This window comes from Falco punctatus, assembly GCF_963210335.1.
Source record: "Falco punctatus genome assembly, chromosome: 6".
In the NCBI taxonomy this organism is placed as follows: domain Eukaryota; kingdom Metazoa; phylum Chordata; class Aves; order Falconiformes; family Falconidae; genus Falco; species Falco punctatus.
The window spans coordinates 54,441,851-54,460,936 of record NC_137585.1 but is presented as its reverse complement, the minus strand read 5'-3'; the positions used below and the strand labels follow the sequence as shown (position 1 = coordinate 54,460,936).

The 19,086-nt window shown below is 39.2% G+C and overlaps 1 protein-coding gene across 2 annotated transcripts in view; it reads right to left on the bottom strand.

Moving 5' to 3' along the window:
* Window positions 1-254: 254 nt before the first annotated feature.
* The window catches only part of MON2 (MON2 homolog, regulator of endosome-to-Golgi trafficking), an 89,414-nt gene continuing 70,582 nt past the window's right edge, over window positions 255-19,086 (bottom strand). For both annotated transcript variants that reach the window (XM_080390712.1, XM_080390713.1), the window contains one exon: window positions 255-17,883. In XM_080390712.1, coding sequence (XP_080246838.1) covers window positions 17,720-17,883 — 164 coding nt within the window. In that variant the 3' untranslated portion in view covers window positions 255-17,719. The remainder of the gene's footprint in view (window positions 17,884-19,086) is intronic.

Sequence of the window (19,086 nt, the reverse complement as noted above, 5' to 3'; positions counted from 1 at the left end):
AAGCAGTACTAAGGCACCAACTTATTTTCAAATGTTTAGCTAGAGCTTTAACTTCCACTATGAACTCAAGATTAACCATGACCTGTTCATAGTTAGGTCTCACAAAGACTGAAAAATTAACTCTCATTTTTAAAAATGTAAGAGACAGTTATGCACATTTATTGTAAATGTTTTAATATTTTCCAAGTTTAAGCCATTGTAATAAGTGATCAACACACTAAAATTAGTATCAAAAAGATATCCTTAGCCATCACCATAAATATACCAGCAATTTTAATTAATTCACAGTAGCAGATTCATGGGTTTGCTTTTCACAATAAGTCAAAATATACAGGAAAGGTATCTCAGTTCACCTAAAAAAACTGTTAGCACCAAGCAGTACAATTAAGTCAACTGTATTGTAAAAAGACCATCGTATCAGCATAAGGAAGCGGTAATTACATATTTTCACTTTTGTTATATATTCGGGATTTTTTTACCGTTCAAACAAAAGCACTTAATATCACACATACAAGTTTTGCATATTCAAAACACAGAAAATACAAGTCCTTCTGTCTTCACAAAATAGAAAATCCACCTCTTTCAAGGATGCCATGTGAATAATAAGGTCTAAGCAAGAGAAGAAATGCAGACACTTGCTCTTCAGCCCAAATTCAGATGCCCTCCAAACAGTGTGAAACTAACGGTTTTTCATCCAGCTCTGCGAAAGAAGCAGCATTCTAGTGACGGGGTCGAACCCCACTACTCATCGCAGTGGCCAAGGCTAGACTCCTTCTGCAGAAGTAGGAGGAGAAGGAATTGTTGCCACCTCAGCAGCATGCAATCCCAGGAAAACAAAGGGGATTCCCATTGTCATTGTCTTCATCTGCAGCTGATCATCACCAGCACTAGCAAGGCAGTAGCTTGCGCAGTTATCTCCACAGCGGGCAATGTCACAACCCGACCAACAGCACAAACTACTACCTCAGCCAGGGCCCTGGTGCACCCGACCCCTCTGAAGGGGGCAAACAAGTAGACAGACAACACGGCAACGATAAATGAAATCAGAGGGAAAAACAGCAGAAAGATAAAAGGGCTCTGGGGTCTTTTGATGATCCTCTTGTCTCCTTTATCTGCTGCAGACATCAACCAGACTCCTCTCGCCTGACTGTGAAAAGCAAAGGGAAACCCCGCCCAGCTCCCTCCCCAGCTTTGCTCTTTTCCTTGCATGACCTGAAACCGACGCGAAGAGCTTCATTTATCAGATACATTACAGACCCCAGCTGGTACAGTAAAGATCATGTTTAATTTCAAACAGCCACCGTTCCGCAAGCCTATAGCGGATGGGGCGGGAGGGGAAGGAGGGAGGGAGGGAAGAAAGGAGAGAAACGGGGTGGGGGGAAAAAGAAACAGAGCAGACAGACCCCCCCCACCCTCCCCCATCAACACACACACACACACACATACACACACACACCGACCCCCCCCAGCCCGCTTCAGCCGCCCCCCTCGCCCACCCTCCGCAGGAGCCGCGGCCGCACAGGACCTGCCGCGCCGCCCCTCCCTGCAGCACGGCGGCCCCGCCAGCGCCGGCCGCGGGCAGCCCGCGGGGGAAGGGGGCGCGGGCGGAGAGGCAGCCGCCGCCAGCCCGCCGCTGACCTCCCGCCGCCCCCACCCGCCGGGCCCCGGCAGGCCGGTCCGCCCGCTCCCCGGAGAAAGCGGAGGCGATGGGCCGGGGCGTTCCGGACCCAGCCCCGCTCGCCCGAGGACGCGTCGTGCTGCCGGCCGGGGCGAAGGGGCCGGGGGATAACCCCCGCCCCGGCGGGAAGCCCCCACCCCCCCTCCCGGCGGGGAGGAAGGAGCCGAGACCTCGGGCGAGGATACCCGGAGGGTCGGGGAGGGGGAAGCGCTCGCCTTGCCGAGGCCGCAGACAAAGAAGGCGACGGGCGGGCGCTGCGGCCCCGCTCCCGCCGCGGCTCCGTCCCTCGCCGCCGCTGCCGCCTGTGTGTCCGGCTGAACCATAGAGATCATTTAAGGCGGGGGGAGAGAGGGGCTCATCCGCTGCCCACGTGACTGGACATGTCACTCAACCGGCCGGCGCCATCTTGAAGAGGGAGGGGGAACGCTGCCCCCAGCTAGTATTCAAGATGGCGCGGGACGGCGGGAGGGCACTATTCAGAGAGAAGCGCTGCGCCAGAGCGCTGCGGCTCTCCCTTCGACTCCCGCCGGACTGCGCAGGAGGGTGTTACGCTTGTCCGGGGGGATGCCGGGAGGGGGAGAATCTCCCGCTCTCGATCCGGGACTCCCCAACAGCCGCGGGAAACGCCGCGGCTGGAGCGGGGCCCACGGGAAGTGTAGGCGGGCTGAGGGGGAGCAGGCGCCCTCACACTGGGGCTTTTTCACTAGAATCGCGCTCTGAGAGAAGCGCACCGCCAGGGCCGGGCTTTCTGGCCCTGCAAGGCTGTGGGTGGCGGGGCAGGGCAGGTTCCGCCGCCCCGGAGCCGCGGCCGGCCGGGCCGAAGAAGGCGCGGAAAGCTGCAGGGTGGCACTAAAATGTTGTACTTGCTGGTTACGTGTGGTTTTTAGTCACAGGAGTAGAGAGGCAACTCGCAGCAGCTCTGGTGCTGGTGCAACGCGACGGTCTCCGGGCGAAGGCGGGACACCGCGGCCGGGCTCGGGGTCCCGCGGCAGAGCTAACGCGTCTCCTTACCGCTAGGCAAAGGGGGCTCTGGGCTTTAACTTTTAAAATAAATCAGGATTGCACTCTAAAGCTTTTTTTTTTAAATACAATTAGAAAACTTGGAAGCTCTTATATTTCTAAATGGAGATAGACCCCAGGGCGATCACTGCACGCCAGAAACTGACCTCAAAGACTCTGAACCTCTACAAAAGTTACTAACATTTTTACCATTCGTTTTGGCCTTCACCACTAACACATCTTATGAAAAAAATCTATTGAAAAAACAGCTATCAATACACAAGGGGAATTAGGCTGCAAGAGTTTAAAAAAAAAAAAGAAGTATAATTCAGGTTGCAAAGACTATTAACATCAGTGATGCAGAATAAGGCAATAACCCACCTTGCAGCCAGACCTTAAATGAAACACAGCTTTGCACTGGAAGCTCCAATGCTACAATCTACAACATCGGTTCAGAATAAAATGCAATGCCTTTAGTTAACAACTTGCAACAAATGTATAGTTGAGAAAGTCAGGCTAGAAAGCAGCTAAACCATTGCCACCTTAAAGAAAAGACCAAAGATCAAACTACTTCATGATTGTGCAGCTTCCTGCTTTTAAAGTTGCTACCTATATTAGGCACCAAGGGGGAATTAGATCACTGATTGCTTGTTTAAAAGACATTTAAACCAGTGACATTCTGTCAGAGGAAACATGCCAAGAGTTTCTGTATGCTTAAACTAGGTATGTTCTTGATACTGACTGACATTCTACAGCTGAGAAAATGGAAGCATCCAGTAACTTTGTAACTGGTTCTGGAAGGGACTGATTGACCTCCTTCAGGCCACTTTCAATTCCTGTTTTCCTCAGTAAAGCTGTGTAATACTATTTCTCATAGGGACAGTAAGACTTAATTGTTCTGCTTTTTGAGGTCAGCTCAGGAGAGGCAAAAGTATTACAGTGAGATGGATGCACCAAGGCAATGTATGCTCCATTCCTGCTCAGTTAATTTGGTGTACACATAAAAACTCAATTCTGAGAAAAAAAACACAATCTAAAATCAGGAAAGTTCAAGTGTTTAATAAAATAATAATAAAAAAAGCAAAAGCTAGATATTTTCACACCCTTTTTCCTATCATTTTTTTTTCAGACATTTAAACTATGACTATATTACAAAAAAGTACTGATAGTGAAAAAAATAATTCTTAGTCAGAGTATTGAACTTTTTAGCTAATTCGAAGTTAATTTTTACCGTTTTTTTTCTTCCAGTGTGCTCCCTTCCATTCTAAAGCTATTTCAACTATATAATGTAAAGCAACTTTTACACATTTCATGTCTCAATGACTTGTTTTCCTCAATTAAGGTCTCTTTTATATCCATTACTTAGACTGAAATCCATCTTAACATCACGAGTACATTTAGTTTCTCAGACAAGGAATTTGCAATTTCTATGTGAGGAAAATCAGCACTTCTGGGAGAAAGTAAAGTGTAAATTTAAACCACATAATTGAGATAAATTTAATTACTTATAAGAACAGGCAGATAAATAACAGTAGAATACTGCTTCCTCTTGGAAGTTTGGTAAGTTTATTACTTGAAACATTTTGTAGTCTTTCCTGTACAGGCAGAAATTGTTATTTTTAAATTGTTATGTCACTGAAACTAATGGCAGGTATTCAACATACATCACAATTTATTATATAGCAAATCAAAACATCTACACTGATATTTTCTTTTTAGATTTGCATTTGTCTAAAAACTAGAAGTCCAAGAAGCTGTTAAAGTAGACCCTGGAAAGCAAGGAAAAAGGAACTAAAAGGTTAGAAATTATGCATGGCTGCAGATGGATGCAAGTACTAACCCGCAAGCTTCCAGAGCCTAATGTTTGTTGGAGCCTTGTTGATTCCCTCACGCTGTCCCATACCCTGTAATGCACAGTTCTGAAAGATTTTGAGGACTGGTGCCACCCTTGGTTACCTTCAGTAACTCAAGCTGTGCTTACTGAGAGTGTGAATGTACAACTTGACTTTCAAAGAAGTCAAGCTTCCTAGCAAATGGTTTCTCTTTTTCCTCAGACATGAGAAATTCAAATGACAGAAATAAGCATTCAGGCACTAAGTTATAGGTATCAGAAGCAACTGTAATCTTGCGGACCTGAAACAACTGCGTAGAAAGCAGCAGTTAAATGCTATTATAAAAAAACCAAACAGAACAATTATCTGATGAATGTACAAAACTGTAGCAGGACTGGAAATTTTTAGTTCAGTTTACTGAGTTCATGAAGACAATAATGTCATGTACTCATGCAAATTGGGAAACCCGTGAAAAACCAAGGCAGGTCAGTAGCAAGGAGAATGTAAGGTTCAAAAAGAGCTCTGCCTTCTACACTGACAGTGAATGTTGAGCTCTTAAGTCTTCATCTAAGTATATAAACCAATGCTATGAGTACAAGGAAGTCATAGCACGTTGTCCCTTGCAGAGGCAGGATACAACAAATGAAAACTTGAATACAATCTCGATAGCGGGGGGGGGGGGGGGGGGGGGGGAAGAAAAAAACCCAGCCAAGCCTCATAGTAGGCCCCTGCAAAGGACATGTAAAAAACCCCAAAAGCAAACAAAAAAACGCAAAGGAAATGCTCTTAGGGGAGCTCAAAGAAACCCTATAGCATCATAAACACATTACGATAGCAAAGTCAGTTGCATGTACTGTAGCTGGCTGAGCCACTGACTGAGACATCTCAAAATGGAGAAGATGAATCTGAAGTAATCTGAAAAACACCCCACCCACCACAAAACACCAGATGCCCAAGCCTGAACTAGTCGTCCTATGCTCCTGAAGCAGGAACCGGCACTTCCACATAGCGACTGAGGTGACCTCCTTTAGGATGGAACCGATCCCCTGGTAGGCCTATTTGTCTTCCCTGACTACAAACAAAAGCCAGGACAGCTAATCTCAGAGCAGACCTCAAAATTTCAGTTACCCAAGAGGAATCCAACTTGTGCCTCTCCAAGCAAATGCTCCATACTGCCTGTCATTAAGTATGATCAAAGGATGAACGGTTTCTGTCAAAGGTGACTTGTTTTTAATAATGATTTAAATAAGCTGAGAACTATGCTTTAAGCCTTATTTTGCGCCTGTATTTATCTCTCCTAAAATACTGGGTTTTATTATTTCATTAGCAATTAATTAAATGTTTGTTTGCAATTAAATATAGTCATTGCACTAAGACTGGCAACCTTTTATAACTAGGGAATACATCTTATATACTTAATTCTACAGCTTATTAGATGCTAAATGGTTACATTTTATTTTATCAGAAAATGGTTGAGTACATTTTTTCTTGATTATTTAACACTTCATTGGTTTTGCATAGAGCCCTATCTGGAGGCAAAGTAGAATAATATGAAAAATGGCATTCAAAATAGTTCTTAGATTGATCTGTTTTAAATCTACAGGACACATGCATGAAATACATCTTGTTAATAAAGAGGATAGAACTGATTTGTTTCTAGCTGGCACTACCTTCAGCTTTTAGAGACAGTAGATTTTTACCTTCACAGATCTATGAATGGAAGGGGAAAAAACCCACAAGCTTTTGCCATTCCCAATCTGTTTCCAAGTTAGAACTAGTTGTTTAAATTGAGCTAGTTAAAGTTAAACTGAACTCCAAGCAGCAGCTATAGCTGTCAGACTGTGGTTTAGCACTTCAAAGACTTGCTTCCTGATTCTTACTTTATAAAGAGGAAGGGTTTCGTGCAACTCCATTCATCAATTCAGTGCATTCTCTTTAAGACTTTGGCATCACATAGCTGCCTTTTTCTTCCCCCCTCCCCCAACCCCGAGATTTTAAGAGATTATAGCGCATACAGCTATAATAGAGGTTACTGATTTAATATTTTGAGAGAAAGTATTTAATTTAAATCAGTCTTTCAAAAAAAATTATCTTTCCTCATTTGTTCTAGGGTAGTACTATGTGCAGACTCTGGGGCTCATTTTAGAGGTAAGGTAGTAGTACCACGTTGTGCTACACCACCAAGCTCTGAGGCACGAACAGATGTTCAGTAAGTGGATCTGCAAGTATTAGTTGTGATGTACTCCAGAAACCAGTTCTTTGTCCACACACATCAGCAGTACTATCCTGTCACCTTCCACGTTTTCTCATGAGAGAGGCTGATCAAAACCAGACTACTCTCTGTGCTTTTTAAAGGTCCTCTGTCGGTGGCAATCCAGTTTTGGCTGCCATTTCTCTGTGGAGCCTCTCAGTCCCTGCCCTCATGACCAGGCATTAGTCTGTGATGTGATGGGGGAAAGAAGTGAGAGTCTTCTGGCATGGACGCCAGAAACATAAGCAATTCCTTGGCAACTTCAGTATTATTTCCAAGTAAGAAATGGTTATTCAAAAAAAACCAGACCAGACAATGTCAATTTTCAAGTTTTGAAGTCTCTCATCTACATGAGCCTCTACAGTCTTGAGGTTGTCAACTTGGAAAAACCACTGGTCATGGAGACTTCTGCCAAGTATAAGGCAGATATTCTGTACACAGAGAGCAGCAGTTCTGATTCCAGTCTGAAGGTCAGGGTCTTCAATAATAAAACTGTGAAGATGCCAAACAGATACCTGACTTGCAAGGGATTTTCTTTCTTATTTATCTGTTGGCAATCCCTTCTGAAAACAAAACAGACCAAAAACCCCTCAACAGCATTAGACTGACAGGCAGTATGGGCTGAGGCCTTTGAGTATGTTTCAGCACTGCAGTATTTTTGATTGAAGAAAAAGGTGGTACCTGTACTTAACTCATCCCTTCCGTAAGGAACATGCTTCAGGTGAAAAGAGGATTACACTTCTGACAAATGAGACTCCTTAAGAAATTCTCTGGATCACCAATGGGAAAAAATGTGTTAATATGGAGTGGAAAGCATATCATACTGATTTTAAAAATAAGCTTATCTGAGAACTTCTCTAAACACAGGTTACAAAGTAAATTTGAGCAATGAATACTCTCATCTCTTGCTAACAAAATGCTGCAGTTAGTACAGTAAACACATAGCTATCTTATCCTTTTTATCAGATCTGTTTCATAATCAAGACACATACTTAAATAAACTCAGAAATGGATCAGGTTTTTTAGCATGTTACTCTCTAACTGATAGGACACAAGGACTATTACATTCTGAATTGGGAAAGTGGATAGTAACTAATGCATTGTAGTTCTTCTATTTGATGCATTCCACAATGCAACACAAAACCCTGTTTTGTTGGTAATACTACTCAGTACTATTTTTATCACAAGAATTCCATCCTATCTTTAATACACACCTTATTTCTTTAAAAACAACACACATTATTTGAAGAAATCTTTTACAACAGTGTGAGCCGAGACCAGGTGTTTGATGCACAACTGAAAAATGCAGATTTATTTTTTTAAATAAAGTTTTGACCAGATAAAGACAACTACACGATCATTGTATAGATTAAATGTTATAATAGCAAATTATGGATTATGAGCAGAAATGTATCAGTTGCAAAAGTTTATATAAAAATTTAATTTTTAATTACTTAGAAGACATTAAAGCTTGGTTTATATTTCTATTATCAGAAACTGTTGCAAAACACGTTTTCAGATCTAGTTCTTGATGGTGTTAATGACAGCTGTTTGCACTGACAGCAACCTTAACACTGGAGCAATTTTCTAAGGAAAACCATCAAAACTTTTGAAATTCAAGTCTCCTATTCAAGAAACCTGGCAAAATTAAATGAAAAAATCTAGCTGCTGCTTAACAGCAGCATCTTACAGTCATCTTGATGAACTGCATCCTGGTTTTTGGGAAACCATTTCGCCAGTTGAGATGTGGAGTTACAATCCTGTTTTGTAACATACTTGTAATACATCTGTCAATTTGCTACTGATTTAGTAAGTACCGTCTTTTATCCTTATATTGTATTCAGAGAAGCTACACGTAGAATCCCAACCTGCACATTCTAACCCTGATCAATTAATACTTGCTTTTAGGGTCTTGTCTGCTTGGGTAGACTTTGTTTCCTTGGTTTTTTATTGGTACTTATGAAAAAGTCATGTGAAACATTTAGCAGCTAGTTCTTATCCCCATTCACAAGATCTGTCACTTTTTCACAGAAAGAAATTAGACTGGGTTTATGTGACTTGATCATAGCAAATACTTGTCAGCTGTTATGCATGTCATGGATATCTTGCTGATGCCAATAGCAGATCTTAATTTTTACTTGTCAGGAAAAAAAGACTTAACGTCAGGCCAGTTGAGCTATAATTTCTATCTTCTTCTCCATTTTATCCTTAAAAAAGTTAAAGCAATGTTTTTTGCTTTTTTCAGTCATCTGGTACTCCTTGTTTTACATTAATTTTCAAAGATGATCTTAAAAATGCTGAAGTTCCTTAGATCAGTTCTTTAAATATCAGGAAGAAATTCTTCAGGTCCAGTTGATTTGACAACATATAACTATTTTTTGTTCCATTCTCCTTTTTCTAGGTAAGCTTCTTCAATCTTTATCACTTGTATCAATTGTACAAGTAATACACTGGCAGTTATTTTTGACTTTTTGGACCAGTCATCTATAACAAACTACAACAAACAAAAAAATTCAACACAAACTGCAAATCTGAACCAAACATGCAATCACTTGTGTCAACAGCCATCTTTTTTAAAGTAGTCTGCACTTCTGTTAGCACAAATCTTTCACTACTTACGTATTTATTCTCTTTCAGTTGACAGTTGTATCTCATCTACTTTCATCCCTATCTGTTAACACTGTTCTTCAGTGGTATGTGAATTTCCACTTTCCAGAGGCCTCTCCTCCTTGTGTTCGAAGTCAATGAAATTTCTTGTTTAACTGAACTGGTCTATTATTACAGTTGGTCTCTTTCTCCTGCACCGGGATATACTTTCAGTCATGACCTTCCCATCTCCAAAGAACTGTGTTATCTCCTCAGTTCTTCTCTTACCTCAGACTTTCCTTCTGTGAGATCTTACCTATGAATTTTCTGTGGTCTGCCTTCTTGAAGTCCAGTAATTTTTATTCTGATGTTCTCTCTCCACCCTAAGAATCATGAATATTTAATTTCACTATCTTTCTTACACAAGTTGTCTTAAACCATCTGATTTTTTTCCTCACTTGCTGCTGTTGTAGTTATTCTCGATCCCAGCAGCTGGTTCCTAGAGGGTGTAACATTGTCTGTCCTAAATTAGAGTGATGCTTTGCAAATGACATAAATCTTAACACTACAACTCAGCTATGAAACAAGACTTACATTTGATGAGTTCTTAAAATGTGATGCCACCTTCATGTGAGGAAAGTATTCTTATCCAGAAAGCATGCTTATATGCTGGTGCGCACAGGTCCTACTGAGGCTCTCTGTTTGAGAAGCTCTTTCCTGAGACTTGAGATAAACTAAACACTGCACAGACCTTACTCACTAAATTTATTCATAATCTGCAGCCAGGAAAAACTGTCCATATCCTGTTAGCCTTGTAGCAGTTATTTAGGAAGCTGCAGGAATCAGTGAGGCCTCCAACAGTTTACAACCCTACCTAAGCATTTTTACCTAAAGATTACAGAGATGAAAATACTGAAACTAACCTGCATGTGCAAACACGAATCGTTAAAAAAGGATAGGTTTTTTGTACCAAGCCAGGCTCGTAATGAGCACTATAGATTATCTTAGAATATTTTATCGACAAAACTGGAAGACATCTGTCAGAATTCTTAAAGCGATACAATCTCTTGCCCTAAGCTAAATGGGTAAGAAAAATGTTATTCATTGGTACCACAAAAGCCACATTTTCATAGCTGATTCCTTCACAATACCATACACATACTATGCACATGTACACAGACTATAAAGTTTTATGATACTCCCCTTCCCTGTTGAAAGGTGACATAGAGAACAATAACAGAATGAAAGATCCAAATAGATGGACAGAAAATGCACACAGAATATTTTATTTACTGAAAGTTCTGCATCCCTGGAAATGAGGGGCATTTCTGCAAATGATAACTTCTATTGCAAATTTGTTTGAGAAAAGCCATTCTCATATATTCAAAATTTTTTACTGCCAGCTTATCAGGTTCCTTTCCAGGAGCAGAGCTGTGCTCTTGGACAGAGCCTGGAAACTCGTGAGTATTGCATTATATTAGCCCAAGTTTAGATCCCTCAGGTTCTGATCCTTTAATTTTAGTTGCATTGCTTTTTTCGTTAATTATTTTTAAGTTAAATTTTTAATAAAACACTGCCGCTTTAGTAAAGCAGTTTTAATTATTGTTTCCCAAAGAACAACCACATCTATATACAACCAATTTTCAGCATTCCCTGTAACAAGGCTGCTTCAAAACCTGGCTTTTTACATTGGTAACGCTCAGTAGTAACAGCCAAGTTCTTAATCAAATGTTTCTGATGAACAGTAGATGTGAAAATAAACCTAAAAGACCCCACTGGAATGAAAAAACACACATTTTCAAAACTGTTTTCTACAATGGAAAATTACTATATTAATCCTTAAGTGATTTCCAAGGACAGAAAAAGGAAATAATTATTTTATGTTATGTCCCTTGTAGACTTTCTTCTGTAACATACTGCCCGTTCACGTTATATGTACAAAAAGCCACTGCTCAATCACGCAGTTCTGACTCAACTTTAAGATTCGTATTATTCACTTAGCTGTTTGTTAAGTTTCACCTACCATATAAAGCTTCCTTCTTCCTGACCATTTTTATATTCATCTAGCAGCAGCTTCCTCTTTCTGCTTTTCATACAATTTCACCATTCGGGGTAAAAGACTTCTGTGTAGTTCAAAACCTAAGGAGATCCTTTCTTTGCACATCCCTGCCGTCATCATTATCTCTGTATCTGCAACTAAATGAAACTTAAAGGCTGTAAGAAGCAAAGACATTTTTGAGTTCTACTGTATTTCTTCACAAGGAATAAGCAGCCTTGTCTAATACACTTTCCAACATTCAAGAAAGTAATACTGCAACTGTAATATGGTTATATCAGTACTGCAAAACACACATTTATAATTGAAACAAACCTGTGAACCCTAAAGAGTATTTACTCCCCAAATGAAATCTATGTTCTACACAGAGTTCTACATAATTTCTATTGGGCTAGTACTTGTCTTGATATGCAGAATACTGTCTAGGCAAATAGGGTCTGCCCCCAAAACTCAGATGTGAAGAAAAGCACACAGAGAAAAGTATTGTCAGAAAATCAGGGTGGAAAATCCAGGGAGAAAGAACGAACATTGATGTATCTGAGTATTCCTCAATAAACAGTGTCTTAAAGTAATCGATCAGATAGAAAACCAGTAACTAATAATGTAGTAAAAGTTAGCAAAACCCAGTAACTAATAATGTAGTAAAAGTTAGCAAAAACCAGTAACTAATAATGTAGTAAAAGTTAGCAAGTGCTTACAGTTAAGTCACTTAAAGAGATCAGATAAATGCCCACCATGATCAGATTCCTGTCTTAAGCCACACAGTAACTAGTTTGGAGAGAGAGAAAGAAAATAAAATGTCTACCAGATTACTTCTTAGTGGTAAAAGCTCGTCATAGGACTGTTCTGTAGCGCTTAAGCAACATTCATGACTCAGCAGTAACTGACTGCTTTCTCTCTAAACAAAAAATATGATGGAAGATGGATCTCTAAATTTAGCTTAAAAAAATCAAGGAGAAAAAAGCAACTCTTTGGTTAGACTGAATTCTTGCTTACATGCACAGCTCACGAAGTCCTCCTGATTTGAAGAGTAAAATGAAGGAACCTCAAAGAAACAGTTTTATAGTGCTACATTTGGAACAACTGAAAACGGTCTCAAAATCCAAAGGAATAGCACATACCCTTTTCAACGGACAGATGATATTCATGCTTCGGTCAGGCTTTTTTTCATTGCTGAAACAGGTGTCAAGCAGTAACAATTCACTCTGCTTCCTCAGTAAATGTTTGTCTTCCACTAGATACCCAGTCATACAGGATAAATAATTGCTACAGGAGCCTTAACTGCTTGCATAAACAAAAATGTAACTTTATGGACCTCATCATTTGCATGGCCCAATGCCTAAATAAAATAGGAATTATGAAGCGTTTACTTTTTATTCCACATGATCGTAGAAGATGACTTTATTAACTGTAAACATTGTTAATATTTTTACTTCTTTTATTCCTATATAGTTTATTTCACATATAGCAAATTTCCAAATTACTATTTTCAAGAAAAACAAACTAGAATTTCTGCAGATCTTCTCTTATAGCTACATCTAGATAGACAACATAAAGAACAAGGCTAAATGGTACATACAATTTACAATGCATGTTAAAATTTGTTTAAGGTGAAGGAGAAAACAAAAGAGCTCAGATTAGAGTTGCTAGTTCACATTTTGTTACAGTAAGCAGGGTCTCAACTGAATTTATATGAGTATCAAGGCATATAAAGTGAACTATATATGTAGATCTACATTCTTTTGTCAGAACAAGTAAAACTTCAAAAACACTGAGAGAAGAATGTTGTGAATACAGCAGCATATAAAGGTACTACAGAAGAATGCTTTTGTCTCAACTCCAATATGATATTATTCCAATTTTTTTCTTGCATTATCATGAACTAAATTCAAAACCCAACCAAACAGGAAAAGAAAAGAGGATGACAGCAGAACTTACTGCTATATGTAAGGACACAGCTGGAATATCCTAGCATTGCCATCACGTAATCTGAAACTAACTTCCAAGAATTATGAATACACTCTAAGTTACTAGAGTCTGAGGCTATATGACAAAGGAAATTCCTAAGAATTAGACATGGTAGGCCAGGTCATTTGGGAGAGTGCTGTTCATTTTTTCCCCCCCTTGTAAAGTCAAGCAGTAGAACCTTCATTGCATACAATGAAACATGAATTAAGCTAAGTCACAGCTTCTGAAACACTGTACAATACATTAAAATTTACCACATTTTTAAAGCACAAAAAGTTACTGGAAGTTATCATCAGCCAATGTCTTAACAGTAAATTCTTTTCACCTGTGCAGAAGTTCAACTAACTTTTCCAAAAGTTGCTGTTCTCAAGGCATACAAATATTCTATCAGTATTTTGCTGATAGAAATTAAACTGCGTACATGTACAGAGGCAGACCACGTCTGTGCACTACTCTGGATCCCAATTTAAGCAGAACCTGCATTCTAAGTGCCTTATTTGTAACTTTCTGATATACTCCACTCTAAACAGCCTTACAGGCATGCAGTAGGCTCTGCAGTCAGAATGCGCATGATTCGCGATACAACTGTGCACAATTCCTTCTTTCACTTGTAGAGCTGCCCCTTATTCAGGAGGATTCAAGCTGAAGCTCGTAGAAGATGCCTGTCCACATAGGAAATGAGCAGCAAGCTACAAATTTGAGGTGAACAACTAGTGAAAGACACAAAACTGAACTGTATAGAAAAAGATGAGAAGAAAATATGCTTCCCCCCCAACAACAGTACTACCCTGAACTTCTAAATGAATTCCTGTGGAATACATTGGTAACTAGTACTTGTGTTTGCCATGTGCTGAGGAAAAGAAAGGCATTAACCTCACTAAAAATATCTTGCCTGAAGAGTTCAAGGCTGGCTATGAGAAGGTTTGCTGTTTGGCAAGAAGAAACAACTCACAGTGAGTAAAAAACCCAAAGCCTAACATCTGCAGAATACAATGACAAATTACTGAAGTTTCACAGAGGTACCCCTACTTGCCCTTGTAAATAACCAACAGTGGCCATGTATTTCATGCAGCTTAATATCCAGTAACATTCCATGGTTCACCAACAGAACAGGCGGGGAAGCAGGCACGTGTACAAGGGAACAAAATGGATGTCCAGATAGATTAGCATCTCTGATAACAAGCAAATAACTACCATAGGTTACTTGTAAGAATAAGACTTTATAATGTTCCCAGCTTGAGGCATCTGTTTCTTCTTCTTAATTAGTTACCACGTAATCTTAAATCCTTGTGTACGTTAAGGCAATGGTCATGGCATTGAGACATACAAATTTTCCCAAGTAATCAAAATTCTTGATACGAACCTTCTAAGAATTTGTAAAACCCTTGCATTTTCTCTTTGAATACCCAACCCACATCTTCTTTAAAGTTGGGGAGAAGAAAAAAGGTTGATTGTGGTTACATTCAATCAGCAATTAACGCTTATTTTCTGACTTCCAGCTGCTATATATTTCTATATGATCAGCTGTAACCCTTTTCTAGCTGATTTCAGTGACACAAGGCAGACTTCAATCCTGAAAATGCCCAGGTGTTTTAGTTTTCATGACTAAACAACCTTACACACTTGAAAATTACTTGGACATGGGTCTACTTGATAGGTAAAGTTAAATAAATTTCTTCAGAAACAAGATTTGCTCTGCTAGAAACATGCAAAAATGTGAAACATATATTCAAAAGTGCTCTTTGCATTAAAGCAGCCCTAAGAATATTTAGCAAAAGGTACAAGTAGAAAAAAAAAGAAACTGATGCTTCAAGTTGGAAGAAATGCTTGAGTGCCGGACAAGAAGGCACAGTGAAGGGAATAATTCTTATTCACAGGCAAAATTAGTCAATGAAAAGCCTCTTTTCTAAACTAAGTAACTTTGTTTTTAGTTCTCAAACTATTTATACAAGCAAGCAGTTTGAATATGGTCAAACTCAGCTTGCATGTCTAAAACATGCCTCAGACAGCACAGGTATTATTCATTTTGTAATCAAAAGGAAAGGAAGGAAAGTTAGCTCACTGGCAGTTGATTTAAAAACCTTTTGAAGATTTATGTGCATAGGTGGTAAAATAGTCCAAGCTCTAGAGTCAGGAAAGACTTATACACCCCCTTTTTAACATACAGATGAAGCTGAAGATTTATTGAAAAAACAATTAGAAACTGTTAGAAACAAACTCATTCAGAGTTTGGTCTGCACACCTCTGTCCAGATATTCTGGTTAAGAAGATATATTGTAAACCAAATTAATACCCTTCTTTCCTGCCTTCCACTTTGTTTCTTTAATGACCTCATAGACCTTGACTTATCTTCCACTAATTAGGAGAACAGTTGCCAGGTTTTCACTTTCGGAGTACAGATAATGGTGTTATCTGTATGTGGGACCCAGTTCTGCAGTATACTGCAAGTGTTCCTCCAAATAAGCTGTTTTGACATAAATTCTAGTAATGAGAAGCATTTGTGTCCTTAATGTAAACTGTGTGTTCTCTAAAAACTACCCATGATTGTCGATTAAGTTCTATAGGACTTTGGTCACAGAGAAATGTGCAAAGCCTTGAAGACTCTTTAACATTTACTGTATTTTGGAACAGAAAGCTTTTAAAAAGGACCATAAACTGAAGCCGTATGGGGGCACGCCATTCAAATCCATGCTTGTGTAACATTATTCACACAGGGTATTTCTAACCCTGACCACTTCATCACACCTCCAACTTGAAGCTCCTACAACTTCTACATCTATGCACATGTACCATTCAATGTCCCTTTAGCCAGGAAAGCGTAAAGCAAACAGATATAATACCATTTCTTACACATGATAATCTCTTTTAATATCTACAAAAGACTTTAAGGAACAAAAACCTAAAGGTAAGCTCCGAAATTCTGAAATCCATAGAAAGGCACCTGTCTATTTTTTTTTTTTTTTTTTTTTTTTACATTTGGCCTTTGTGCTTTCACACCGCAGGTTAAAAATACGTGAATACAGGTAAAACATTATTGAAATCGTAATTATTAAGAGTTCAAGTGCTAAGTCACAAACTTTAAAAACAATAGTATTAAAAGTGTTTTGCTTTGATTGTGTATTATGTGAAAGTAAAATAAATTCACATGTACTTAATGACAAATTTTACTGCACTTCTAAAGAACTATCTTCAAAAATACACTTTGCATGGTTTCAAATCAGACAGTTTATAATTAAAAGATTAGAACAATTTGTTTGGGTTGAAAAGACATTACAAAACAAAGCACTTAAGATTATCGAACAAAATATTACAGCCAAGTATTTCAGAGATTTGATATCATCTTTCTTGGGTCATGATTCAAAGACTGTGATACTTGCCTATAAGGTCAAAAAAGGCTAACAGCCCTCAAATATGTGTTTTTTTTTTAAAGCAAGGCTGCAACTACAAAAATGGGTAAGAGTCAAGTAGAACAAACATCTTGAAACAAATTAATATGAAGTGAGGTATGGTAGTGTTGAAGTGCTACAGTGGATTTCTGCATATTCAAACTTACTTCAGGTCAACTACTTTGAAGTTTGAGATCAGTAGACTGCTGACTGCTTGCTGCCATCTTTTGTCGTATGACCCTATGTTAGATGTCCAATAGCCGCAGAGAAGATACATTCAATTAAGCAAAAACTAACAACGTGGTCAGATATGAATAAGCATATCTGGCAATTTAGAAGGCAAACTGTAAGTAAAAATGCAAGCATACAACTTATTCATAATAAATACATTTCCAAGCATTTAACATTATCAATATTTTAAAAAGAATTTAAATAATAAATGCAACTATTTTATACAGAACTGTACCATTTATTATACACACAAGTATATCAGTTCCCTTTGTTTACAAAGGCTGGTTACAGATATATGGAATGTTACAGTACCATCTTGCATAAAATTTTAGTACAATTCGTACTTCAAAAAAAGGGTGCAAAACACCAGCCTAATAAATTTGACTGAATTGAAATATTTTTAATTACATCATTAACACATACACAACAAGCTGTACATAAGCCCACTTTTCAATCACCACTTCAAGATACTGTAGCAAGTACATTAGATTATAAATGATTCCAACTATTCAGTTAAATTTATTAAAGGTTTGCACTGCTACTCGCTCTGGAACCTTTGAGATACAGCCTGTACTCATGAATTACTGAGCTCTTGTTAGTACAGTTAAAAGGCAGTCAGCACTGGTTGCCAAAGTACTAGTCACAAGAGATTTCCTCAGAGAAACTTCACCTGGGAACAAACATTTCTGGATACTTCTTTTCCTTCGAGAATACAAAAGAAGTTTTATGGGGTCAAGACTCTCCGTTCTGTACCTTGGATGCTGGTGGATGCATGAAGTCCTTAAAGGGAACCAGTGCCTCTTTCAGAGCTGAGCACACTTCTGAGGATGAGCAGGTGATACATTCTACTAAAGTCGGGTACAAGGCAATAACTTGTGCCCACGTGTTAGCATCAACTGCAATGAAAAAAAACCCAGACTGAATCACTTACTACTGTCTAAATTCTTACAACATACTTTTTTTTTTAATACCTGTATAAACAAGAGCACATTCAGGTGCCTAAACATAGGTACCTAGTGCTACACAGACACTATGACACTGTACAGGGCTCTCAGATATGACGATGTATTTTTGCAGGAGAGCCACACTTTTTTACAGCAGCAGCTGGAAGCCAGATGGTACACCCATGAAATGGTGCTACACACCTGTGTTTCTACATATAAGTCATTCACTGTGTTTTCTGGATGAAGAACTGACAAACTGAAGATAATTCTCTCATTAAATCTGTAATGCACATACATTTTCTGCCTGCTTTTCTCAGCTATTGACAGAAAGTTGTATTGGACACATTTCACTTTTGGAAACTTGTCAGCAATGGGGCCTTCTATTAATTTCAAGTCAGTCCAGATTAAAAGAGCTAAGAAAGCAGAGGGAGAAACACCGGACCAAGACACAAAAATATCCATGGTAAAGTTTGTTAGTACAACAAGTAAAATTAAACATTGTATCATGAATCTTATTTATTATGCCACTTCCTTATCTGTTTTGGCTCTGTTTCAAAAGAGAACAAACTCCCAATTTCAGAAAACATCAATAACCTTCTTAAACAAAATTATTAAGAGCTAGAAGAAGTGGGAATAAAGTGATTCTCTAATTTTTCCAGTGACTCTCTTCATAAGAAAGTATGCAGGAGGTCTGACAATCAGTACTGTATGAGGCCCAGATGAAGAATTTCTCTCATGGCAGGAAAAGGGATGTGGGGAACAGTCCAGCTGAGTTGGCTACTCTAGCCCTCCAAGAGAAAGGCCCACCGAAGTTGCACTTCAGTTGTCTTCAATGTTTGCCAAAGTGCTTTATGTATCCTGGCATAGTTCTGTCCTCAGCCTTTTGCCATCAGCCTTGGAAACCACATTATCATAAATCCAGCTGCTCAGTGATGCTGCAAGTGAGGCACTGCCTCTCCAGCAAACCCACTTGCCTGTGTTTTTCTGGAAAGGCTGGTTGGTTTGTTTGTTTCAGGATTGGGAAGATTCTTCTGTTCCTCATAATATCAAAAGCAGGGAGGCAGAGTGAAGTGTTGTATATGCAATTCTGTCAGAGTTTCAGAATCAAATACAGCTGGTTTAAACAAGACTCCTAAGTTTTCTGGTGGGAAATCT